This window comes from Rhinolophus hipposideros (assembly GCF_964194185.1).
Source record: "Rhinolophus hipposideros genome assembly, chromosome: 5".
In the NCBI taxonomy this organism is placed as follows: Eukaryota; Metazoa; Chordata; class Mammalia; order Chiroptera; family Rhinolophidae; genus Rhinolophus; species Rhinolophus hipposideros.
Window position 1 is genome coordinate 81,959,733 of NC_138051.1, and position 27,489 is coordinate 81,987,221.

The 27,489-nt window shown below is 42.1% G+C and overlaps 1 protein-coding gene across 25 annotated transcripts in view; it reads left to right on the forward strand.

Moving 5' to 3' along the window:
• NRXN3 (neurexin 3) overlaps nt 1–27,489 on the forward strand; it is a 1,519,061-nt gene that overhangs the window by 498,828 nt on the left and 992,744 nt on the right. For all 25 annotated transcript variants that reach the window (XR_013993472.1, XR_013993473.1, XR_013993474.1 and 22 more), the window contains exon 8: nt 4,179–4,562. Coding sequence is in view for 22 of the 25 variants with exons in the window: in XM_081050416.1 (XP_080906542.1) it covers nt 4,179–4,562 (384 nt within the window). In the remaining 3 variants the exon portion in view is untranslated. The remainder of the gene's footprint in view (nt 1–4,178; nt 4,563–27,489) is intronic.

Genomic DNA, 27,489 nt, shown 5'->3' on the forward strand with positions numbered 1-27,489 from the left:
CTCTGGCTTCTCAGTTTGTTTCTGAACTTTATATTTTTTATTCTAAGTTTTGCGCTTGCATGCTTGTTGATTCTTCTCCCATTCTTTTTAATGGTGGTTATAAGATGTTTCAGAACAAGTCACCTGTCTCCTCAACGGCTTGCATTCTTCTCCTAACCTCCCTGTTCACTCATTGCCCAACCATCTCAATGATAGCTCCAAGACCCCGGAGCTAAAGACGGTTTTACAAGTATCAATTCCACAGCTGCAGAGCAACTGTCCTGTCACTGGTGTGATGGTGCCCCCCCCCTTTTTCTTCTTTTTCTCATCACCATGGAAACCAATGGTGACATCACAGATGCTGCATTATGTGGTTACTCTGTAGGATAAGCTTCACTGCCAGGGTTTATGCAGCGATACACCCTTCAATAATTGGCAAGGGTCATGTAGCAGGGAAAAATTATGACAAGAAAGGAAAAGGCAAATTGATTTTTCCTGAAGTCATGTTCAATTTAAAGCCTTTCTTTGGTGTGAAAGCCTATATTTCACTCTTTGCTCAGACCTCAGTAACTCTCCTTTCCTCTTCATAACCTTTTACATTTGGTTTAAATGGCTTTGTTTGTTTCTGCAGCCGCAGATCAAACAAGCTAGCCCCGGGCAGTACATAGCCACTCTGGAATAGTAACAGAGAGAGGGAGGGGGGAAAAACGCACCAAAAAAACATAAAAATAGAGAGTTTGGAGCTTTTGGATGCTGTACAGTCTGCCTCTCTTTCTATGGACCATGTGGCAGTGAAGGTCATGTTCTGTGCCATCAGAAAGGGCATTGCACCCAGAGTGATAATTAAAGCATTTGGATTTCACACTTATTTCCTGATTCTCTGTTTAGGTAGGATTATACTGGAGAAGGGTCTTGGCTGTATTTGTCACAGGTTTGAAGGATTCACTCTTCTGGTAAACACAAAAAAAGTCTACCATGTGGACATTTTCTTCCTAGGTGCATTTGGCCAACAATAGAAAGCAATAGGTTCCCCCAAAGGCTGCAGCCAGGAATGGCTGAGCTTCAGGGGAAACAGCTTTTCTGTATAATTCCAGAGCTGGAGGGATGTTGGAGATAAGCAATGATGCTCTTAGGGGGAGCTGGATGGGTTCTGTGCAGAGGGCAGGTGAGGGGCTGATTGCAGCCCTGGATGGTTTCCCGCTCAGTAGGATGCTTTATTGGTTGTCTGAAATCTGATCAGAACCAAGAGGCTTCAAATCTAATGTGCTTTTTGAACAAGAATGGGCAGTGTGTACTTTTTTGAAAAAGAGAAATACACAAAACTTAATTTCTTTGGAGGCCAAATCTTTCTTTCTCTCTCTCTCTCTCAGTTTGTCCTTAAAATGTCAGCAGGGGCAGAGCCAGAAAGCTGTCCCAGAATTATAATGGAAATGCTCCTGTTGGTTTTGGGGACCATGCACTTTGGGTCTCCGGAGGTGGGTCATTGTTGATGGGTTTTGTGATCGACTAATCTAGACCCTCGCACACCTTCAAGGTTACCTACCTGTGTTACAGGCAGCCCAGAACATGTAAAATTGCCATATGTATACTTCTATTTATTTTCAACGCTAACTGCTTTTTCAAGTAGAGCAGTTATTTTGTTTTGTTAGAACCATCAATGGGTCCATTTCAACAAATAAGTTTGGATTTCAGAGGCCTTGAATTTCATACCCGGGAGCTGTAGCATTGGCCAGTACTTTGATGTACTGATCAATTTGATCAAAGCCTATAAAAATTTACTGAGTAAACAAATAAGTGTCGTGTTAAAGCAGTGCAACATAAAATTTTAATATGATCTATTAAACTTCATTTCTTTATGAGGATAGTTCCTAGTATGTTGTTTGGGGTTATAAAGCTATTCTAAAGTGGATAGTTATAAAAATACCAGTGTATCTAAGTGTAGTGCCTTCTTCCCTGCTCATCCTGAAGAACGTGACTGAGAAGTGATCTAGAAATACTTTTATGATGACTCCCCAGTTGGGTGAGTGATTCTTAAAACTGGATAAGTACCTTCAAAACCATTGTGGTCCCACCCTCTGAAGACAGATTTTCCTCAGGGTGTGTTTAAGGCTCCAGCATCTTAAGCAGTTCGGCTGCTGTTCTTATTTGGTAATAGATACTCCTCCCTGTTAGCTGGTGATCCGAGGAGCTCTGTAGATACATGGAGGGAAAGAAGGCAAATTGTGCCAAAGAGAAGAAAGAGCTACACACCTCAACTTCCTCATTGCTGAAATAGTGGAAGCAGCAACTCCTGTCTCACAAGATTGTTTTCAGGATCCAGTCCCCCAAAGCAAATCAAGTACTTAAAATTGTGGCCAGGACATTGTGGCTGTTACGCAGGTTTTTAAAAGATTAGAAACCGAAAAGGCAAAGCAGATTTCTCCAGGAAAAATACTTGTAGGAGAGAATACAGGAAGCAAGCTGTTGGCTCGATCCTCCCAGATGCCCCTTATGCTCTTTCTAGTCTTCTATCCCTCTGTTGACTTTGTAATTGAGAGTAGGTCACATTCTTGACCCCAGCTGATCTTCTCAGCCCTCAGCTGTTCCCTAAAGAGCTTAGGGAATTGAGATTCCGGCAGAAGTGAAGGCTGGCTGATGGATGGCATGACCCAGTTATCTCAGTACCAATAAAGCACTTTAAGAATACTAAATCATTCTTAAATTATGTGGCATAATGTTTAGATGTCACCTGGATTTTACAGTTTCCTTGATTTTACATTTTAGGGAATTGAGCTGTAAAGTGGCTCAGGGACTGGCCTCCATTGTCACCATGGGAGGACTAGAACCCTATTTCCAAGTCCCCAGGTCAGGGTCTAGGATTACATACTCTGTAATTTCCTGTGCAGAGACTCTCTCTCTCTCTCTCTCTCTCTGACTTCATCCCCTGCTCACTCCCTCTTGCCTTCTCCACTCTAGCCACAGCCAAAGGTCCTGCCACCTACCCCAGGACCTTTGTAGGTGCCATTCCTTCTGCGTGGCATGTACTTCCCCCAGGACTTTGCATGGCTGAATCCTTTTCAGCATTCTGGTTTCAGTTCACCTGTTACTTGTTTAGAAAGGCCTTCACTGACTATACACTTTAAAGTGGCACCCATGGACTGCTACCATGTCACCCATTTTGTTCTCTTCCTTTCACCTGCCATTAGCTAGTTTCTCTTATTTATTGGGTGATGTGTTTAGTTTCTGTTCCTCCTGGACATCAGCTCCATGAGAGCAGGGACATGCTTGTCAAGTTTATCTCCGTGCACAGAGCTATACCAGAGACAGAACAGGTATTCCATACATATTTGTGAAAGAAAGGAAGGAAGGAAGGAAGGAAGGAAGGAAGGAAGGAAGGAAGGAAGGAAGGAAGGAAGGAAAGAAGGAAGGAAGGAAAGAAAGAAGGAAAGAGAGAGAGAGAGAGAGAGAGAGAGAGAGAGAGAGAGAGAGAGAAAGAGAGAAAGAGAGAAAGAGAGAAAGAGAGAAAGAGAGAAAGAAAGAAAGAAAGAAAGTTCCACTTAAAATTTACCAAAGGCAATGCCTGAAATATTCACTGCAGGCCTGGTAGCCAATGCCAGTGTAGAGCGTATCGGGGCACGTAGGGTTCCATCCTTCTGGGGATGACAAGCCTGTGATGAAGACTCAGACCAGCACTACAGAATCTTTACTCTGTCCCAGGCACAGAGTAAGAAGCACTTTACATATGTAAGCTCATTTAATCATCACAACAACCTGTGAGGCGGAACAATTATTTTCCCATTTTACAGATGAGGAAATTAAGGCCCAGGAAGGTGAAATCACTTGTTCAAGGTTACAGCTAGGAAGAGCTAGGATTTAAACACATGTGGGAACTCTGCTGCTCTCAATCTATAGGGTATGCAACCTCTCAGCCAGGACTTTTATGTAGAGAACAGACACCACACCAGGTACTAGGCCACTGGGATTGTCCTGGCTCCTCCTGTGGCCCAGTCTGCCTTACCTGGCAGAGACGGGAGCCATATTACCTATGTTGTCCTTTCCACCATCTAGAGCATTCATTCCCCTGCTTACATTGTTCTTCCCTGGTCTGGCAACACGGATCTCAGCACTCACCTGCCAGGCTCCTTCCATTTGGTTCATCGACTGGCAACCTACGATGCTAAGGAGCTGTTAGCTCACTGTGTTTCTGCCCTCCCATCCAGGTACCATATCAGTGAACAGCAGGCGCACGCCCTTCACTGCCAGCGGAGAGAGCGAGATCCTGGACCTGGAAGGGGACATGTATCTGGGCGGGCTGCCGGAGAACCGCGCAGGCCTCATTCTCCCCACCGAGCTCTGGACCGCCATGCTCAACTACGGCTACGTGGGCTGCATCCGCGACCTGTTCATCGACGGGCGCAGCAAGAACATCCGGCAGCTGGCGGAGATGCAGAACGCCGCGGGCGTCAAGTCCTCCTGCTCCCGGATGAGCGCCAAGCAGTGTGACAGCTACCCCTGCAAGAACAACGCTGTGTGCAAGGACGGCTGGAATCGCTTCATCTGCGACTGCACGGGGACCGGCTACTGGGGAAGGACCTGCGAAAGGGGTAAGTCAGCCCTCGTGCTGTTGCGTCTCTGGATAGACCCACCTGTGCTTTCTTTGCTACCGCAGGTGCAAGCTTTGGACCTGCTCATGCTTTGTGTCTTCTAGAGAAGAGTTTTCTTGGGTGCAGTGCTTTCCAGATCGTACCACTTCTACTTCTGGATGCTTGGCTTTCTTTGACTAGGGTTGAGTCGCAGACAGGAGAAGTTTAGAATAAACATTACCATGATCATGATGCTTTTTTGATTCAGTATAAGACGTCTTTTAGAGAGGATGGATACTTCTCTTTGGGAGATTCTGGATGGGCTAACCAACTGGCTGTTTCATTTATTGATTTAACTCATGCCTTTTGGTGTCTTCTGCGGGCTAGCTCTTGGATTAGACTTTAGAAATAACACTGTTGAATAAGACAGACCCAGCCCTTTTACATTGCAGCTTGCTGCCTAGTTGAATCTTTGGCCAGTAAATAATTTCAAATGTGGTGAGTTTTACAAGAGCCAGTGTAATGTATTGGTTAGGAACATGAACTCTGGGGCCAGACTGGGTGAGAAATCTGGCCCTTATGGAGTGATGAACCTTATCAAGATAATCAATATCTTTGAGACTTGATTTCCTCATCTGTGAAATGGGAATAATCAGATACCTACCTCATAAGATGCTGGTGCTGATAAAGTGAGTCAATAGGTCCCTGGACTATGGTAAGCATTTAATAAATGTTAGTGATTGTTGTAGTCATAATTATGGTCATCAACTTCATCAAAGGGAAAGTAGAGAAAAATTTGGGAGGCTTTTACAAGGGGACCCAACATACTGTAGGTGTTCATAGAAAGGTTCTGCAAAGAAGGAATATGCAAGTTGAGGCTTCAAATATGAGTAGAAGTTAGCCTGGCAAAGAGATGGGAGGAAGGTATGCCCTAGATAGCGAGGACAGCATGTACCGAGGGACAGAGGTAAGAGACCATGGCACAATTGAGGAACTGAACAAAGTCCAGAATGGACTGGAATGTGAGTGATGTGGGAGGGGGGAAGGTAGGAGAGGTGGGGAGCAAACAGTGGGGGCTGATGGATTAGGATAGGCCAGAATGCTAGGAGGAACATTCACCACTTTAACATCTTACATTTGCACTGAATTTACAGTTTGAGTAAAGGGCAGAGATAAAGGTATGCAATAAGACAACATCAAGACAAGAAAAGTCCAGGCCTTAAGCCACATCCAGATTGCAGCTTCGTTTATTGTTTTATATGCCAAGCCCAGAGAATCAAGCTGGCTGTCCGTGGGTTGTCAGCCTCTATTTTTTATGAAAGGATAATCTAGGTAGTTACCAAGTGTTTCCTGAGGACGTAGCTCTGGGGCTGTGCAGATACTGCATCTGTAATAGGTAGTTACTGCCCTCAAGAAACTTATCATTTATTTAGCTGAGGAGTTGAGATATCTGTACAAAAAGCAGTAATAAAATGATACAAGGCAGTGGCATGGGCCAGGCTGAGGACACTGAGACTCAGAGAAGACTATCTTGAGGAGGGAACTGTAGGGTCTCATCCCTAATGACTCCCAGTGGCCAGAATTGTCCAAGTATTGTAAGTCTGGTCATGAGGAGATATCCTGGAACAGGAACTGGATGACCAGTCAAAGATATTTTCAAGGAATGGTTTTTGTGAAGTCAACTATAATACCAGGTAAGGTGTGTTTCAAGAAAACTGCAAGTCTTCCTTACAGTTGGACCAAAAACACGATACAGGACATTGGAGTGGAAGACAAAGAGCCTTCTTGAGACTTATGGAATTTAAATTCAGATTCATTTAATTTTCAAAGGAGCAACAATCAGAACATGAGCTAAGATGAGGAGGCCACAGTCTGGAACGGAAGTGGGCTACAGGGGGCTGATCTGTCTGTCAAACTCCCAGACTTCCCATACGTCTTTGTAGGGTAAACTATCCTGGTGCTAGTTTGGGGTAGATAGCAAGGTCATCCGACCTCTGAGATGCATGAGACAGTTGTGGTGGAAGTTGGTATTTCGGGTCTTCCACCATCTATGAAGGTAGTGTAGGAACTGAAGGTCACTTTAGACATTGCACACTTTCTCTTGGGTCTCTTCCTAACTCAAGGGCCTTGTGGTTGCTGAAGATAGGCAGTGGTGACTGTAGGCATTTGTGCAAGGTGTCTCTGAGCTCACCTGTTCCAAGGGCACCTCCATGGGAGTTGGTCCAAGATTTGTCAAGTACAGTGAAAGTCACTGCACATTTTACATTGTCACTTTTGACTAGTCATTAAAAGGCAGCTGATTGGGGATATATGAGGGACAATTATTCCGGGTACAGTGCAGCCAGTAGTCATTCATTCTGGCCCAATGAGAAAGCGCCTAGCAAATTTAAGACATTTGATCTATACGTTGCTCAAATTCCAGACGGTTCAGCTGATTGTTTTGTTCCCCCACTAATTGTTTTTTGGCTCTGTATTGTTCCTGACACCATGTTCAGAATGAATCAGTGGGGTGTAAAACTGATAGGACTGCACTCTGCTAGCAAAGAAAATAGAGCTTCCCAATGACACTGTTTTTCTTTATTGAAACTGATTCCTCAGGGGAGATGCTTTTGAGTACTTTTTATTCATTTTTTTCGTACATGGAGCAGACATTTATTGAAACTCTAGTGTTTTCCAGCCATTGTATCAGACGCAGGAGTTGCAAAAACAAAAACAAAAAGAAACTGACACAGCCCTTGATTTTGATCCAGGGGAATATAATTCTCCCAGGGAAACAAAGGGAAATGTGGGAAATGTGCTAACATGCTGGATGTTGTGTTAGATGTCAATAGGGCACATGAATGGGAGAGACCATGTCTGTATGGGGAAGTGATAGTTGGGAAAAGGGAGCCCAAGACTTCCTGGATTTTCTTGTCTCCTATTTCTAACATAATTATCGCCTGTCTCTACTTGTCCCCTGAGTATTTTCTATAGGCATTTCTGAAGAGTGGTGAAGGAAAAGTGTTAAGACTTTTTACACAGGAGTATGAACCCCTTTGGATCAAGGAATGCTGCCCCACCCATCATAATACCATCAACCTGGTCCCTCCGTTCCTCTGTTTAATTGTCTTCTAGAAGCATTAACCCTAATCCTAGAATACATCGTTTGTACTAAACGTGATACCTTTAAGACGTTCCTGGCAGGTGTCCCATCTAGCCCAGACTGGGTCCTATACTTGGGCGTCATGGTGGGGTCAGTTCCTTTGTATTGCTGGCCCTACAACAGGAACAGTAGTGTTATAAAGAGGCAGTTGTTTATATAACATGGAGAAAGCATACGGGGGTTGCTGAAAACTGGTATACAGAGGAAAAGCAGAGTTGGGGATGGCGCAGGTCAGAAAATAGATCAAAATAGAACTCAAGAAAAGCGAGCGAGCAGATCAATTGAAGAGACAACTCCCAATTCAAAGCTGTCAGCCCAAGGAGAGGGAATAAAGTAAGAGAACTAGGAAATATATGAGTATATGAGACTAAGATTAATTTGCATGAGTATCCTTCTCTTAGAGTAAAAATAGATGTCTCTTGCTTGTTCCCTCACAAGAGTGCTTCTGGTGCCTGTGAAGATAAGCAACTCTAAATCTTGACATATGACAATTGGCTTGATGTCATATTTAGATTTTTAAGCATCTAAAGTTTCAGAAAAAAACTAAGTAAGGTTTTCTTGGTTGCAATCTGATACTATTCTAAGAAGAATATTCTATCCGTCCTAGTTGTTCAGCTGTAGCTATTTTGGTTTCTTATTCATAGTGAAGTGGGAGTCGTTTCCATGACCTAAAAAGCAAAGGCCTATTTTAACTACTTAATACTAATCAGTTTGGTGGCAATGCTTTAATCTGCTGGAGGACCACCTGCCATCCTGTAAAGTCCTATTGTACAGAGGAAGCGTTTTAGCTTGTCTATCTTGAAAGACATGATCCATTGACCTGGGGCAATACAGGCATCCTCTCCTTGAGAGTGTTGCTAAACTATTTAGTTAGTGGGAGCCAAGTGACAATAGGCAAGGCTATGGATTGGATTTATTTGTGGACCATCAAGCTTTAATTTAAGGCCAGTACAGATTCTACCCTCTTCCCTGGATATCTTTTTCTGAATGTATTCAGCAAGAAAGAAAACAGGACTCAGCACAAGTCTATCCCTATGACAAGTCTCAGTTTCCTTATCTGTAAAATAGGGACACTAATCATTACTAAGTAAGATTTTCTTGGTTGCACGCTACAGAATTGACTTTGCCTAACAGAGTCAAGAAAGTGAATTTGCTGCATGACTACCTGGAGAGGTATCTATCAAATGAAGATCCCACTAAATACATCTTACAAAGGGAAGCAGAGGAGCTCTGGAGCTCCCAAAGAACTACGATTGAAGTGATTCATCTCTCCTGACTTCCAGGTTCTGCATTTTTACAGTCAGAATTTACATTTTCCAAAAAGAAAAACCGATTGTCCTAATTTGGTCTTCTGTCTATCCCTCCACCAGTGAGCTCTGTCTAGGTGGGCAGTCATCCAGAATCGATATGAAGGCTCACCCAGGATTTTGTGTGTGTGTGTGTGTGTGTGTGTGTGTGTGTGTGTGTGTGTGTGTGTCTGTCGGACACACATGAGGTCGGGCAACTAAGTTCATGAACTCATCCTAGAAAAAGTGCTTCATACCTCATTGCTGAATATCACTACAGTCACCTTCAAAGCACTCCCCTTGGGAAGCTATGCACTGAAGCCAGCACCTAGTCCACCCTTCAAAGCAATTTTGGAACTCTTTTTCTGGAATGGCTGTCATTGTATTATCCTTGATGTCCTGAATGTCATCAAAATGTCTTGCATTCAATATTTTCCTTTCTTTTCGGGTAAAGAAAGAAGTCATTGGGGGCCAGATCAGGTGAGTAGGGAGCGTGTTCCAATACAGTTATTTGTTTACTGGCTAAAACTCCCTCACAGACGGTGCCATGTGAGCTGGTGCATTGTCGTGATGCAAGAGCCATGAATTGTTGGCGAAAAGTTCAGGTCGTCTAACTTTTTCACGCAGCCTTTTCAGCACTTCCAAGTAGTAAACTTGCTTAACTATTTGTCCAGTTGGTACAAATTCATAATGAATAATCCCTCTGATCCCAAAAAAAGGTTGGCAACATTTTGGCAACAAGTTCTCAAACTTAATTGTCAGACCTCATATAATCTTACTAAACCATTTTCTTAGTGCTGTTTCATGGGAAAGCTCGGGGTACCATGACCCATAAGGCCATGTCCTGTTATAGATGACCAGCCATGTGGAACCACTACCGGATAAAAGAACACATTTCCTGGGATCATGGAATCCTGGAAATTGGATGCTTTTGAAACTATTAATTTGTAGAACCAAGAAAATGAGATGGAGAGAGTAAATCTGCTCTTCTCGCTGGTCCCTGGGATTCCATTCATCTGACATACATACCAGCTGAAAATCAAGAGTGAAAGATATTTTGAGTTCTCTCAGATGACTCTTGTTCCAACAGGAAAAGAGTGCAGGCCACAGCTGCTCCCCTTCCAGCTCAGGGACTTCCCTTTCAGCCAATCCCTCTGATTGCTGCTATGTGCTCCTAGAGCAGCAGCAGCTCATTCTGCCTGAGAAGGGTGAGACACTGTCTTTAGATGTGGTCGAATGTGTCATTCTGATGCCACGTGGAAATTATGTTAGCAGAAAATAGTAGAGTTGGCAGATAGCATTGCTGTTATCTGTATCTAATCCTTGTTTCAGTAGGTGAGGAATTGGAAGCCCTAAGAAGTGACCGTGACTCTAACTTAGAGTAGCTATGGAATGGTTAAAATTCATCCTTCCTGACTCCTGATACTCCTGTCCATTACGTTGAACAGTCTTTCCTTCTCATATATGTGAAAGAAGTTATATTGTAAAGTCATCAAGGGAAAAACAATACATTAAATGTATTTGTTTCCCCATCGTCTCTAGCACTGTGCTATACACATACTATGTGGTTATTAAATGTTGGAAGGCCCTAGTCCTCGGCACTGCGGCTCTTCTTGGTCTGTACATGCCCCTTAGTGCCCTCATCCATTGTCATAGTGTCAAAGGTCACCCACATGTCAGTGACTCCCAAGCCAGGGTCTCTAGCCTGGAACTCTCTTTGGAATCCCAGATTTCTACGTCTATTTGCCTATTTGACATCAGCATTTGGATACCTGATAGGTATCTTAATCACAGCATTGAAAACAGAAATCTTGCATTTCTCTTCCTTGTCTGACTTTTTTTCACTTTTAGTTTTTCCCATTTCTGTAAGTGGCATCACCATTGTCCTTGGGATTTGCCTTGATTTTTCTCCCATCTCATTCAATCTGCCTCAGCAAGTTCCTGTCAACTCTTCATCTAAACCAATCCTGCATCTCTCCACTTCTCTCTTTTTCCACCCTCATTATCCTAGGTCAATTTATACTGATCTCTTCTTTGGATAACTGAATAGCATGCCATCTGAGAATGAAACGCGCAAGGTCGTTTTGTACCTTCCTTCGAGTATTAGATTATTAAAATGTCTGCACACTCAACACATTCCTACCTTAAGTATTTGTTTCAGTGGCTTCTGATCCCTCAAATTATAGGAAATGAAGTTCTGATGCTTCTTTGGAATTAATTTCGACATTGACATAGCACTTACATAAATAGGTATTTAGCTCTTCTATGTACCAGGCTTTGTGATCTAAGATAAGGTCGAAATTTGTAGAAAACATGGCTTTAGATCTTATATGAGCTCACTTTCTAGTGGAGGGGATAGAGAAGTAATCTGCAAATTATAATGCAATCTACCAAGGGCAACAATCCAGGGAATAATTATAGGAAATAAAAGATAACAATTAGGAAGCCAAATATGTCCAACATGATATATCACTTTATAACTGGTTCTACATCTACTGGGGTCTGCTCAGTGGTGTGGGAACAAAGGAAACCCTGGCTTCCAAGGTCAACTATAATAATGCTGGTTGCTTTTAGTGGTTCCAGTACCATTGAGGGTCTGCTGCATTCCCCAGGGATATCCAGGCCCTTTGTTTAGATATGTGACCTTGAGAGTCTTACTTGGATCCTCTGGTGTCTCTGTTATGCAAAAATGAAATGAGGCAAGTGGGTTTCATGCTCTCAGCGCCCTTCCAGTTCTAAACTCTGTGATTCTCAAATGTCATCGCCTTGGCAATGTTTTCCCTTATCCCGAGAGGAGGGTGAAGGTGAGTGAAGGGCAGGACAGGAATGCGAGTCGTTGTTCCTTGCAGTCTGCAGCACTGTCTGGGGTGGGAGGCTGAGCTTGGTTTTATCAGCACTGCAATGAAGTTGTCACCTCTGATTCATTCATCCAAGAAAATGAATACCTTGCTGTACTGGGACTACTTCAGGCCCATACCACATACATTTTAATTGATAGATTAATGAATATAACCTTGGGTTTCTTAAGAGCATTAATAGGCTGTTTCCATTTAGGTCCATTGTTTACCTGCTTTTGATGGCTAATGACGTGTATCAGAGAAAGGGGTTTCCCAAGAAATACACTATTTATCAACTTCAACCAACATGTCCCCCACCCCATTTTTTCTAATCAATTCGTGCTTAAGTCATACCGATGTGTCACTGGTGACCACCGTAGCAGTGCTCAGATTCAGCCTCTTCTTTGTTCTCTTCCTTGTTTCCAGTTTGCTTTTCCACAGGCCCAGGACTGTGTGATTCTAGGAAGTTGTCCCATAGCCCATGAACCCTTCCTGAGTGTTATTCCACTGGGTCAGGATCTCAGATACCCCTGATCACAGTTGCTCCTGTTACTCCAAAAACAGTGAGTCGGAGAAGGAGAGTCTAGTTGTTCTGGAGTCTTGAAGCTCCAGGGGTCTCAGAAGGACAGGTTGGGGGCTTTCGAGAGCTTTGAAAACTGTACAGCTTGGCCTGTGTTCCGACTGAGAAAGTGAGGGTCTGCACTTTGGGGCAGTGCGTGGCAGCTGCTTGGAACTGCGTCACGTCTGCTGCTGGCTGTGGGTCTGTCAAATGCAGGGGCACGGAGGCCGTTTACATTACCGCTCTCTACCTTTATTACTGCCTTTTCTAGAAGCCGTTTCGCTGGCAGCAGACATCTGCCCATTATGGATGCAATAAATTGAGATGCTGCGAAATTATGAGAAACAAATGCTTCAAAATGCAGCACAAGGGGATTGTCATAGCCTTTTTTGAAGCACTTCTGGCTCCATGTGTCTTTTCCCAGATAGGTATGTTCTTTCTCGTTCCAATCTGGATTCAGAGGAAAGGAAAGTTAAAAAGATCTACTATTTATTGAGAGACACTATGTGCCTGCTGTATGTTAAATTCTTAATCTACACTGGGCCATTTAACCCTCACATCCACTCTGCAGGCTATATATGATTAGTCTCATTTTCTAGATGAAGAAATTAAGGGCCCAATTCATTCCTTCCAAAGCACGGACACTGTACTCCGTGCCAGGGGCTGTGTTGAGCCCTCGGGATCCAAAAGCATTGATCGTGACACTCCTCCTAAACTTGTCAATCTATTTTAACATCTGGGAAAGGTGGGACCCAAATGCAGGGAGAAATATCATGTGCAGCATCACAGAGTGGGTGACACTGAGGGCTGAGGCTGATGGAGTAGCAGGAATCTCCCAGGTAGACCAGGCAGGAAAAAATATTCCATGTAGAAAGAACAGAGATGCGAAGGTAACTTCGGTACACAGGAGGTTTTCCTCCTGAATGGAATCTATGACTTGGGGAATGAGGGAAAGGAATTTGAGGGGACATTTTAGAAGGTGTGGCTAGAAGAGTGAAGTACCTTGTTTGCTCTCCCCACAAATTTAGACCTTATCTTAGAGGAGGCATGGCATTTTTATCAATGGGACCACAGGTTCACATCCCTCTGGCAGAGGATGGATGGGATGTAGGAGGCAGTAGGCCCGCAGACCAGTAAGCATTAGTTCAGTTTGCATTTGTATTATTTCAGGAGTGAGAAATAAGAGCCATGCCTGAGGTAGAGAGAATGGAGGTCATTTTGGGGGCACACATCCAATAGATTTAAGGGGAAGTGTTGGTGGAATTTACTAACCAATTGTACACCGCTGAAGAGTGGCTGCATTAGAACGGGGGTTTGGCCATAGAAGCCCATTGTTTCTTCCCTATACTCCTCAGCCACCTCAAATCAGTTAAAGATTCTTGGAAGGAGTGGAGAGGAGTGAAGTGACAAGAGGATGTATCTAAGAGTCATCTACACATGCCGGTCCCACTCTAAACATGTGTGACTTAGCCTCTCTCTGTGCCTGGGTTTCGATATTCACCCCTGAGAATACCAAAAGTAGCTGCTTAATTGGCTTGTTGGGTCCCTCTGTTATAGAGTCAAATGGTATGGTGTGCTCACATAGATGATAAACCAACATGCCCCTTTCTGAATCTAGAATTCAGCAATTCAAGAATGAAAAATTTAGTTGGCTGGTGTTTTAATTCTGTTTTTTTTTTTTTCTTGTGTTGTAGAAAAGACCCAGATATGATTTTTGTGTTTAAATTCATGATGTAGACTAGAATTTAAAAGTGGGAAGGAAGGTCCTGGCAGAAGGGAACATATGAAACATGCTTTTCTCCATGCTTCACAATGGTTTGTATTTGGAGTTAAGATATGACTCAGGTATAATCCCAGATTTTGAAGAATTATGTTAAAATGCTCTGCTGTTCCTGTGATTATCTCAACCAAGATTTGCATATATTTGATTGAAAAAAATTGTAGTTTATTTTTCTCTTGTAAAAGTGGCTGTATTTCAGATTAAGCTAAAAGATTCTTTTTTTAGGTTTAGGAAAATCATTTTTAATTTCTCTGTATTCTGGTCTCATTAGCACTTTATAGCAATGAGGCCCAATACCAAGGACTGTTTAACTGTGTGTACATAGAGTGCAAGCGTATAGTTTTCCTCTAGTTTCTGAGATGTTTCTCTATTTTATCACGAGCTATGTTTTAATCCAATCTGGGACCATTATGGGAAAGAAACAGCAGACATATAATAGTCATGAACAGACCCAAACTCAAAACCCAACATTGATTGACCCCAAGAAAAACAGATAGAGTATAAAAGTTCATAGAATCATTTATGTTGCTAAAGGCTCAGATAGTATCTAGCATAACCACCCCACCCCCAATTTTAGATAAGGAAACTGAGGCCTCCCCATAGAAAAGGAGTTGCCCAAAGAATAGAATGTAATGTTCTTAGTCCCTCATTTTGGTTCCCCATAATTGGATTTTTCAAAGAAATATACACAAGAAGTATCTGTGTGTATTTTGTGAAAATATATGTTTATGGCCCATCACCTATTAAGCAGTAGAATTGTGGCAGTATAGCAAAGACATTTGCTCAGTCTCCAGTAATTTATTTTTGTTGCTAAATTTTATTTGAAATGTTGTCAATTGATTTACAGAGAAAAGAAATATGAAAGGAAAAGACGTGCACATTTCTCTTCTCTTTTTATCACCCATCCCATCTTACCGCACAAATGACATATAAATCCAGCCCAATAATGAGGATATTGGAGTGACAAGTGCATCTGGGATGTAGGGTTGGAAACCCTGGGTGTCAAGGGTACTTGAAAGACCCCCTTCTGTGGGCTATTGGACAGCTATTTCTCTGGTGAGGAGATGCAGTCTTTCTTGAAGATCATTTCATGCTTCTTAGCATGTTTAACCTTTACAACAAGGCATTCTCATCAAAATGACAAACCACAACAGGGCCTTGTGAGAGGCCAGTAAATCAGAACCCTTATGAAATCTGTGGGATTAGCACACCTCCCCTTCTTGTTCCCTGAGGGAAAGAAAGCCCAGTGCCTTTCAGATTCTAATCTTCTCTGCAGGCCCCCTGTCTGGTGCTTCCTGCTGTGCCCCACTGGCATTTGAATATTGTTTTCATTTGGTCTCCAGGGCCACATATGGACACCAGCAAAGTCAGCACATTCTTTATCTTCATCAGCAACATTGTAAAGGAAAGATAACAGCTCTGGTGTTTGCTTAGTTGAATTCTCCCACCCCTGAAGTCTTAATTTCTGGGTCTGAAGATAGTGGCTGGTTCTTAATGTCACCATGGCGTGGTGGCAGGCTGTTGCTCACAGGAATCTTATCTCCAGCTGGCTGTCTCTGGTTCTGATTTACTGGCCTCTCACAAGGCTCTGTTGTGATTTTCACAAGAGACGGCTCCCCTTCCCCCATTTTTCTCAATCTGTAATGAAACTTCTTTCACAAGCAGTCCAGCTTCTCCAGCCACTGTAAGATGGAGCCTTCTCTTGTGGAAATCCACAAAGCCTGATGTTGAGAGCAGAAGTGGAAGGAGAGAAGATTGATGAGTAAAAGTCCTGTTAGCTGTACAGATAATAAAAATGTTTATTGAGGGCTGGGGAGGGCGCATGGATGACTCTTTTACTAGAATTTACAGATTCATATTTATAGTTGGAAAGAACCTCTTGAGGTTTGGAGTCTAACCCAATATCTGATATACTGTATGGACTCTATGGGAACATTTCTCTGTTTCCATAGGCTCTACTAAATCCCTATCTTGAATCCTGGGCCAGAGCTCTCTACCCTAAAGCAATGTCCAGAGGTGGTCTAGCTTTGTGCCTGTGGAGTGGTCTTCCTACGTAGCTAACAGTGGGATGGTTATACAGCAGAACTCAGAACCTTTCTGCACATGCCCAGTGGATCCTTGTGATTTTTTTTTCACATGTAATAGTCCCTTTATTTATTGCAAATAGGCTAGGCAATTAATTCACAGTTAGCAACTTATGGCCTGGAAAATCTCATTAGCCCAACCTTACATTATCAGTACATCTGTTTAAAAAGAGATCCTTGAAGAAGTGGTCTGAATATCCAGATTCTTGATCAGCTCCAAGAAGCAGGGAGTCACTGAAAGGCAACTTTGAAGGGAGTGTAAGGTTGTGCCCACGTTATCAAAGCCACTGAAATTCACACCTAGAGGGATGTAAAAAGGGAATTCATATTTATTGAGTACCTTCTATGTGCCAGGTATAATTTGGTACTTAAGATACGGAAGTTTGGAGTCAGACAGAGATACGTATGACTCCCAATTCCATCAGTGATTATTGTGCCATCTTGAGTGTGTTTTTAAGCTCTCTGAACCTCACTCAGTTTTCTGACCTATAAAATGGGCCTTTTGTGAGGCTTAAATAAGATGATTATGTAAAAATCCTAGCACAACACCTGTAACTTTTAAGTGTTGAATACATGGAGAAGTATTATTGTTATTGTAATTTAAATTTTAGAATAAGCTCATAAAGTGTGTGGTATCATTCATATTTTTAAGATAATTAAACCAAGGCTCAGATTAAATAACTTACCATGGTCACAAATACTAGAGGTAGGATTTTATTAAACCCAGTCTATCAGATTTTCCATTATACTTTGCCATCCCTTAAAATGGGAGGTCTTAAAGGTGGGGTTAGGTATTGTGGGAGGGAGAAAGAGTTACGGGAAATGGTGAGGGCCTTTTCTGTTTATCTTCCAACCCAGTTAATTCTCTGCTTCAGGACATTCAGGGTGTGAACCTAGGGAACAAGCAGACAGGGAAGCTGCCCATTTGAAGTTAATTCAGGATTTCAAAAAGCAGTTAGGCTCTTCCACATCCTTTTGCCCACATTGTTGGTTCCTAAGTAAAGGAGAGGAATTCTAAGTTTTCATGGGGACGGTCCAGAAAAGCATGAAATGGGTGCAGTTCAGGAGTGGGAAAACATACTGCCTTCTCACAGTTTATCCAGGGCCACAACGTATCCTAACTCACACCTACATCCATACCAACATGTACACACATACACACACTCTTTGGCCATAAAACTGGACCTTTCTACGTTTTGTTTCTCTAGTCTGCCTCCTGCACTAGACTATGAGCCATCAAGCCTGGATCAAGCATCCCAGTACCAAGGATAGAAAAGGAGCTCAATCTGTGTCTGGGGAGGAAAGCAATGGAAGCAGGAATGAAAACCTAAATGAATGGGACTAACTCTAAGATTTACTCTATTAAAGTTAGAATTCTGGTTTGTTATCTGACGAGTTTGGAATAATTTGGTTGCCGAACATTCTTCCTCTCTATCTCCTGAAATACATGCACAGGTTAGGATTTTCTGGTGAGCAGAGATAAGATGGGTCTAGAGAAAAATCATCCAGGAGCTCCCTTAGGCTGGGGCCTGGCTTCACTGTTGCTATAGGTGAACAGACGGGCAAGCATGGAAGGAAGCAAGGGTAGAAGGGGAACAGGCACACACATCCATGCCAGGTGCTTCCACCATTTGAAACAGTGGGGCTGACCTGCCACCCTTCATGGTGGGAAGAACTCCCAGTGGAGACATGAGTACATTTTGCTCCCTTCCACTCTGTTTTCTTTTGCCTCTCTTCTATCCCTCTTTCTTTTCTCCTCTTTCCTCTTCTTTATCCCCTCTCTTCTTTATTATTTCTCCCACATCAACCCTATACAGTCTCTTCTCCCTTTCTCTATTTTCGTTTAGGCTTGACATAGCAATAATATCTGCCTCTTAATGGACAATTCACTCCCAGATGGATGAAATTGACCCTTGTTTATTCAGAATGCTTGGTCTGGAGGCTACCATAAAATGTGGGCTGGGGTCTAGGACTATCTAGTATAGTAGATAATTGAATAATTAATTAGGGGAGCAAATAGGAGAAGGGAAGGACAGGCCCCCAAGGCCTCTGCAAGTAAGTACATTGTCTAGCCTGAAAGTCTTCTCCTTTTGAACTATGATAAATGAGAAAGGGTCTTGGCAAGAGGGAACATTGACTCTGTATAACCAGGTGGCTAAAATGTGAGTGGAGAATGTAGAGCAGTGCCCTGGGATATCAATTCCTACTTGAGGACATGAGTTGGCTGCTGCAAAAAAGCCTCTCTCTGCCTAATGTTGGGTCTCCTCCTACACCCCAGCCAACCCCGACTTTCTGTAAATGGAGATTGATGGTTGGGTGGTGGTATGATGGTAAAGGAATATGTTCTTGCGATGTAGCTGAACAGAATTTTTCTCTGTAAATTTCCATTCCCCCTTCCTTTCTCTCCCTTCTTCCTCACCTTTCATTTGCCTTCCTTTCTTGCCCTCAATCCCTTCAAAACATTTTTCATTTCGTTCCTATGTATAGAACATGTTTAACCCATCCTATTTCTTTGCACTATAGAGTGGTGTTCCTGGGGGCTTTGATGGAGCAATTGATATGATGAATCTTGATTTTGGTAGGACTGTTATTCTGTCTTCATAAAATGCTCCTCAATAAACCAATATCTAGATTATAGCTCTGTTAGGAGTGTTTACCACTGTTGAGAAGAAGTCTCATAAAGAATTGTCATCACTGGTTATTACCAATGTTCTAAGTCGTGGATCTCCATTTTTAAAAATAAACATTGACTTGTATGATTACAAAGGCAATGTAGGTTCACTGTAGAAAATTTGAAATATATGGAAATTTACTAATTGAACTTTAATTTACTAATTATTTAGCCAATATTAAGTGAACATGTATTTCACTGTAAACAGTAAAAAAGCTAAAATCATACATAATTATACCAACCAGAAAGGGTCATTATTAACATATTGTTATACTTTATTCTATTCCTTTGGGCAATGTGTATATAAAATATATACTTTAATGTCATTTAAAAATAATTTCCTATCCTGAGTTTTTCGGTTAGAATTATGTCGTAAATTCCATTATATCATAATTTATAATTATACCATAATTTCAATTTAGCATTATGTTATGATCTTTGTCTCAAATCATAAATAAAATCTTCAAAAATACGATGGTTAATGACTTCACAGTAGCTCTATTTGCCAGCTATTGCCTCAATAATGTTGTTAACAAAAGTAAGTGGCTTACAACAAGTAACACTCAAATTTTACGCACATCTGTGGATAAGGGTGGGGTGGCTACCTGCTTAGCTGTGAAATAGCTGTAGGTTTGGAAATTAGATTAGAGCCTGCTCCATGGTCTCCACAATTTCCTTGGACCAGAAGCTACCCAGGGAATGTGTTCCTCTTGGCAAATGGCAGGAGTGCAAGAGGGAGCGTAGAAGCGTCTAGTGTCTCCTGAAAACTTAGTCTGCCTCTGGCACGTTGTCACTTCTGTCCACAGGTCAAACCAAGTCATGGTGCCAAACCCATCATGGGGAGGGTTCATACACTCCACCTACTCTAGCGGAAGTACTGCACAGTGACAGGCAAAGGGTGTGGGTGTATAATTCCTAAACAGGAAAGGTAATGAAGAATTGTGAACAAGGGTTCAGTCTGCCATAGTAGACCATCTGATCAACCAGACATTGATCAAAGAAGACTAATTGTTGATCCTTCCTGGTAGGCTCCATTTTACCCCATATTGGTGTGATAGCTATTACAAGACCCTTTTCTAACCACACAGGCTTCAGATGATGTTGGACCCTTTTTCACTAGCCCAGTTTTCTCTCCTACCTGACTCTGCTTTGTAGTTTTAACATATCTTTCTATTGATACACCAACTTATCACACCTCTAGGAATTCGATATCTTGCTTCAAAGATTGTCTCCTACAACAGATAAGAAACTAGCTTTGATTTGAATGCAAAGGATACTTTATGACCATCATTGCAGAAAGATGTAAAGAGGTGAAGCCAAAGACCTAGCAGGGCTATTTCCAGATCATCAGCTTCAGAGCCTAGAGGTGAGGCAGAAATATTTGATACCTGGTTTGAGGTTTGTTTTACAAAACATGATGGAGGGAGGCCAGGAAAGATCAGTGGTAGAAAGTGCTCAGACGCTTGGGCTTTCTAAGAGTAGTAAGGAATGACTGAGTCCATTTTTCTTTTTTTTAATTCAGTATCACTGAACTCCACTCTTATAATCCGTACTGAAAGTCTGGAATTCTTTTCCTGTTTGAGGTTTTTATCAGGGCTATGAGGAGTGCGTATTGCTTAGGTTTTGGTATTTAGGCTATTAGTTTGGGTACTTCTTTCTCTGTTCTTAACAGGTGAAGTCCAGGTTCTCTACTGATGGGCCTTTTAATTTTGTTTCCTTTGTAAGTATTCCTCTGCTTTTTAGTTGGTATTTATTTTTTGAAATACATACTTCCTTTCACACATTAGATAGCATGCTGTAGGAAGGTCAGGTCTACGCCTCCTCCATTGCTCACTGCCTGGCATATAGAATGTGCTCAACACACGTTTGTCGATGGTGATAGGTTCCGGGCACACACACATCTTTTCACCCAAAGACTTAACAGATATTTTCATCCAAAACTTGACAGGTCTTTTTTTCACCCATGTATTCTCCCTCCCATACAGATTGTCTTGCTTTAGGCTTATATTTCATGCTTACAGTCAAACATTTTCTGCAAGAAACCTAGTTTTAATATATTTATTTCAAATATAATTTTCTAAGGAAGAAAAATGATTATCTAAGCAGAATTTGCCAATGTCAAAGCATCAGTCAGTTCTACAAGAACCAATTTAGAGTAGTCAGAAGTAACAGAGACGACTAATTAAATTGATGAGATTTAATAACTTGCATTCTCTCCAAAGAGAAACTTTTCCTGGCCAGAAGTTGGTAAGGAGGCAACTATATCACATTAGGACACTGTGAGTGTGAAGAACAGTAGAAATTGATTTAAAGGATGGTGGGAAGGGTATTGAGTGAGAGTAAGGCTAATGTTACAGAATGTTAGCACAAAACCATCTGTTACCACTATGGTTTACTACCATTCAACAATATTGATTGAGACTCTATCATGTGATAGCCATTATGATAAGAACAAAAGAAACAAAGGGTAAAAGTTGTCTCCAGTGTTCGGGGAGCTCAAGGTCATCCTAGGGAGAGCAGGTGACAGCCTTCAGGAAGATGGATTGGACATGAAGCCCATTCAACCAAGATCCTGTTCTTACTGCTGCACAAATGACCTTGTTTAATGTGCAGGATTGATTGGAGGTAGAAGAGGAGGCAGGAGGAGAACAGGCGTAGATCTCAGTTAGAATAGAACTCCAATTTCTCTACTCCCAGAAACAGAGCATGATAAGACTTTTCTCTAAGGAGGTCGGGGAAACTGGCTAGAATTGGATATGGGTATTATTATAAAAATCCACGTTTAAAAGAGAGCCAAAGCATGCACATCAACATCTGCAAAGGTCAATGAAAACATACACATATAACAACAACAACAACCTTTCCAGCTTACTGGTCCATTAACTTGCCAATTCCTTGACTGATAACATAATCAGTTTCAAATACAAAATTAAAATAAAGTCATTTTAGCATGATGACTATAAATACTGCTGTGTGGTATATTTGAAAGTTGTGAAGAAAGTAGATCCTCAGAGTTCTTATCATAAGGAAAAAAAAACATTTTTTTGTATCTACGTGAGCTGATTGATAGTAACTGAACTTCTTGTGATGATGATTTCACAATACATGTGAGTCAAGTCATTATGCCATACACCTTAAAATTATACAATGCTGTATATCAATTATATCTTAATGGAACTGGAGGTAGTCATTTTATCCAAAGACTCAACATTTCAAAGATATATAGTGTTATTTGGAAGAATGCTCTTGCATATTATAATATTCTTCACACTCTCATTTAAAATGATATTCATTCAAGTATGGTTGCCCATAATAAGCCAGACATTATGCTAGCCCTTGAGGGATATAATGGTGGGCTAAAATTGACCCTTGGCATCACAGAGCTTACAGTCTAATGATAGAAAAGCATCAAACAATCACCAACTAAACATGCAATTTGAAACTGTGTGAAACTTGAGAAGTATGGAAAGGCAGGTCTGGTTGGGGGATCAGGGAAAATTTTCCCGGAGGGAGGAATGATAAGTGAGCTGATATTTGAAGAATAAACTAGAGGTAACCAGGCAACGATGGATATAGTCTTCCAGACAGAAGATTGCTGCCCAAGGGAAGGAAAAGAGTATGGCAAGTTAAGAGCCCAAGGAACAGAAAATGTGTTGTTGAGATTGGAACACAGAGACGGAGGGTGGAGGGGGAGGCAGGGACCTGGTCCTACAGTCCTCTGCTTGTGGAACGTGGTACTGATTTAGAATGTATCCTAAAGGCAATGACAGATTGTTGAATAGTTATATGCAGAGAAGTTACATGACTGTGATTTATTTTTTAAAAGCTCATTTTGGCTCTAGGATGGAAAGTGGATTGGAGAGGGAGAAGAATTGATGCTAAAATACAAGTTCTCCCAGAAAGAGTCAGTGGTGGACTAAATTTGGGCTGGGGCAGTGACTATGGATGTGAAGCAAAGTAAGTACATTTGAGATATATTTAGAAGGCCCTGTATGCATAGCATTTGAAATGTCAAAGAAAACAAACCAGGGCTTATTAAGGAGAGACTTTTATTAAAAAAAAAAAAAAAAAAAAAATATATATATATATATATATATATATATATATATGTGTGTGTGTGTGTGTGTGTGTGTGTGTGTGTATATACATATATATATATATATATACACACATATATATTGCAAGGGGAAAAGGGATTACTGCAATAAGAAGACTGCTGTGAAAATAAGAGCTGAAAGAATTGCAAAATCAAACAAAACAGAAAAAAAGATTTTCCTTTACTAGGGTAAAGGGAGAGGCCAGCAGAGATAAGCAGAATCTTTGGAAGAGATGCTGGGTAAGCAGTGGGAAATAACCATCGGGGTCTGATAGGAAGAGGCTGTCACTGTGGCCAGCTGATTCTTAGGAGGAACTGATAGAGGGGTCACATTCCACTTCTGTTGTGTGTGTGTGCATGCTCAGGCTTGGGGCAAGCGGAATTCTGGTTCAGGGGCCTACAGGAGTAACTCAAGTTTGGTCAAGACAAAGCAGAGCATAAGAAATGGCAGCATAAACCCTTGGCTGAAGAGCACAGTCCACCATGATGTAAAAGGTGATTTCATAGGGGCAAACAGGAGGGCCCACAGCTTCTCAGGGGATCAGCAAGTCCTTGCTCTCCTCTCTCTAGGGGGATAGTCAATGTCTTCATTTTACGCTAGGGATCTATATTGGGGTTGGCAAAGTTTTCCCATATCCTTGAGTTCACTTATCCCCACAACACCTAGCCAGGTCTGTTTCAGTTGGAAGGGTTGGATGAGCAATCAGTGTTCTTGTCCTCTTCTTTTACAGAAGAGGAAGCCATAGTCTAGAGAGGAAAATTGACTTATCCAAGACATCACAGCTAGATGTAAGGAAACGATGACCTGAACCCAGGGCTTCCAACATCCTCTTTCCATGGCTGCATCCCATGTGGCAATTGTCATGACACTTCAATACAGCATTGCAGATTCCTCCTGGGGAGCAAATTGAGGTGCTTTCTACCCCCCACCCCCATCTCCTGTTCAGCTACATGTACACATGTTCACTATACACACATACGACATGTGTCTTTTCCTGAAGGCTACCAGGCATCAATGTGAAGTTTAACCTAATCACTGTCTTGAGTTTTCAGTTCCCATTATCCTGCTCCACCTGGGGCTTAATTTGGCCATCTGGGGCTCAGGGCGTAGTCGAAAGACAATATGGTGTGGTGCATAGACTACAGGCTTTGGGGGCAGGCAGAGCTTGACTGGAGAGCTACATCTGCCATTCAGTAGCAGTGTCACCTAGGTCAAGTTGTTTATCTTCTTTGAGCCTTATTTTTCTCATTTGTAGTCAGGTTAATCATTGCCTTACTTGATTGTGGCAAGTATTAGATGAAGGTATAGTCATATTAGCCACCATTTTATTGGGTATGTATTATGTGCCAGGCATTGGGCAAAGTGCTTTGTTCACATTATCTCCTTGAATCCTTGTGTAACAACCCACTGAGGTGGATGGTATTATTAACCCCACTTTTAAAAGCTTAAGAGTTCCCAATCTAATAATAATAATAATGACCACCATTCATACATTCACGTATTCATTCATTCACACATGTTTAAATTTACTTATTATTATTAAGCATCTACTATGTTGTAGGCAATCGTCTGGTTTTCTTGGAGAATTCTTCTGTTCTTCCAGTGGCACAGAGACAAAAATTGACAAAGCTTTTAACCCCCATGGAATTTTCAATCTAGTGGAGAGAAATAGGAAATAAGCAGAATACGTTTTAAAAACTACACACACACAGACACACAAACACACACACATGGTGTGATCGAACAATATGGTGAATAAATAAATAAATAAATATTATTGTAAAATACACGTTGTCATTAATTCCTCTTGCTTCAAACACACTTATCCCATCGTTCTTGCCACTTTATAAAGCAGTTCTGGAAGTCCTCTTTTGTGAGTACTTCAGTTGCACTGTCTTGGCTGCCTCGATGTCCTGAATCAATTCAAAATGTTTACCTTTCATGATCATTTTGACTTTGGAAAAGAGCCAGAAGTTGCACAGTGCCAGATCTGGTGTATAAGGTGGATGAGGACATGCTGTCATGTTTTTATTTGACAGAAACTGCCATACCAGAAGTGATGTGTGACACAGAGCCTTTCCATTGTGATCACAAAATACGGTGAATGCTGCTGCTGAGTGCCATCCAACGGAAAGGCAGGGATCTTCAATATGGGAGGTGGTGCATCGAACTTTGGTAACAGTGTGTGATGTTTCAACTTGTTCAGTGCAGTCAGTCGGGTGTGAGCTACAGTTGAGAGAAGTGGGCCCTAAATCATCCTCCATCATGACAATGCTCTGTGTCACACATCGCTTCTCGTATATGGCAATTTCTGTCAAATAAAAACATTACAGTGTGTCCTAATCAACCTTATTCACTTGATCTGGCACCGTGCAATTTCTGGCTCTTCCTCAAAGTCAAAATGATTCAGGACATTGGGCACCCAAGACAGTGCAACTAAAGACACTCATGAAAGAGGACTTCCAGAACTGCTTCACAATGTGGCAAGAATGATGGGATACGTGTGTTTGACCCGAGGGGGAGTATTTTGAGGGGGGATTAATAGCAATGTGTCTTTTACTATAACACATTTGTTTTTATTTAAACATTTACCATATTGTTTGATATCTATATTAGGAAAAGTGCTTTGTAGAAAATTAAAACAGAGAAAGGGGAAGTTCCGGAGTGTTGCTTGTGTGGGGTAGTGGGGAAGCTGGTGGGTGTGCCCGCTGAGACTACAGGTACAGTGTAGCTAATTTGCTTTTTGGTAAAATTTCGCAGCCGGTAGATTTCCCGTTCTTCCTTGTTCCTGTCTTCCTTCCCTTCATCCCCTAATGCATTAGCATCTGTGATATTGACTGTTAGTCCCTGAGGATGAACATTTCCTTTATCCACTTAGCTACTTACCTTCTACCTACTGAATCCCCAATCTGTTCCACAATGGATTAAGACGCATAAACACAAATAGGAAGTGATCCATTTATTAATTACTGCGCTGGGGCCATGGGGATTTGCTGGAGTGGTTTGGGATCTGGAAGCTGAATTGTCCCATTGGTACCCAGGGGTCCAGCATCATTCCCAAGTGTACTGTAGGAAATCATGATAGAATTGGCACTATGGAACCTTAGCCTGCATCCCTGTGGTGAGCCTTCAAAATCTGCTCTGCCCATCTTGAGGCCTCCCCTTTAGGCTGTCCCAGCCTGTGCCCTTTGAGGGTGGTGAGTGCCCTCGTTCAAACTGTAGGTAGGTCCTTGAAGCATGAGCTACAGCTGCACCCCTGAGAGCTTTGCTCCCAACACCTACCCACACCACCCCTCTCACCCTCAGGTGAGGGAGGGAAAAAAGGAAGCACCAGAAAAAGGGCATAGGGATGGGAACATTTTCAAATTCATTTCAGAAATCTAGTCTTAGCTATAAACGACAGCTGTGGGTTTAATCACTGAAACTCTCTTTCCATTCAAGAGCCAGTATGTGTCCCCTGAGAAGGGGGGACATTATTAAGCAGTTAAGTCAGTAGAGGCCGCTTAAGGGCTGGCAGGCAGTCTGCAGGGAAAGGGGAGGATGGTCCATTTGTGGCAGTGACTTGAGTGCAGCAGCTCCCTGTGCCTAATGCCTAACTCTCTCAGCCTCTGAGGCTTACTCTGGTAGGTCTGTCATCGACGGGGTAGGAGATAACATCCCTTACAAGGGGAGCTAATTGCACCAAGGAAAGCCATGCCTCAGTGTTGGCTTGAAGAAATTAATGGACTTCTCGATTTTTAAGATTTGGGGTTTCAGGAGGCAACTGTCTTTTTTTCATCCGTCACCACCAACAGTTACAAAAGTAAGAGCATTTACAACCACAACATACCCCAACAACAACAATAGCTAAGGTGTATGTAGCACTTTCTAACTCCCCACACGGTCATGCCTTATTCATTCACTATTTATTGAACATCACCTATGTGCCATGCATTGTGCTAAGCACAGAGAATAAAGAAGGAGCTAAAGCAGCCCTACTTCTTCCCCTTGTAGAGATTGCAGTCTCTAGAGAAAAAGAGCATCTGATGAACCGAAATTTGTCCCCAAAGATGTCAGCTCTCACCTCTTGGAGGAATGAGCCTCCATGTTGTTCCCTCACTCCCAGTCTAGATGGGGGATGTCAGCTGATGTAAAAGTTTCATTTCTTCTCTTTCTTGTTTACCTCTCAGACCTCACCCTTCGGGAAGTGGTATCTCTCCTTGGCTTCCATCTGGGTGCTGTTGCCCATCACTTCAGAGGGACCAGCTGCACCTGCTAAGGACACCATGAGACATGACACCTTCTTCTATTCTATTTGTTGCCTTGGTCTATTTTAGGGAAAAGCCCTAAGCATGGAGAGGGAGGCTGGAAAGACACCGGCCAAAAGAAATACTCCTTGCCTCGTTCTTCCTCCTCCCTTATGGGTTTCTCATTCTTCGTTGTTTGTTTTATCTATTTTATGATTTTATTTTTCATTTTCACACTATGGGTGGGCTTTTAAACCAGAGCCAGA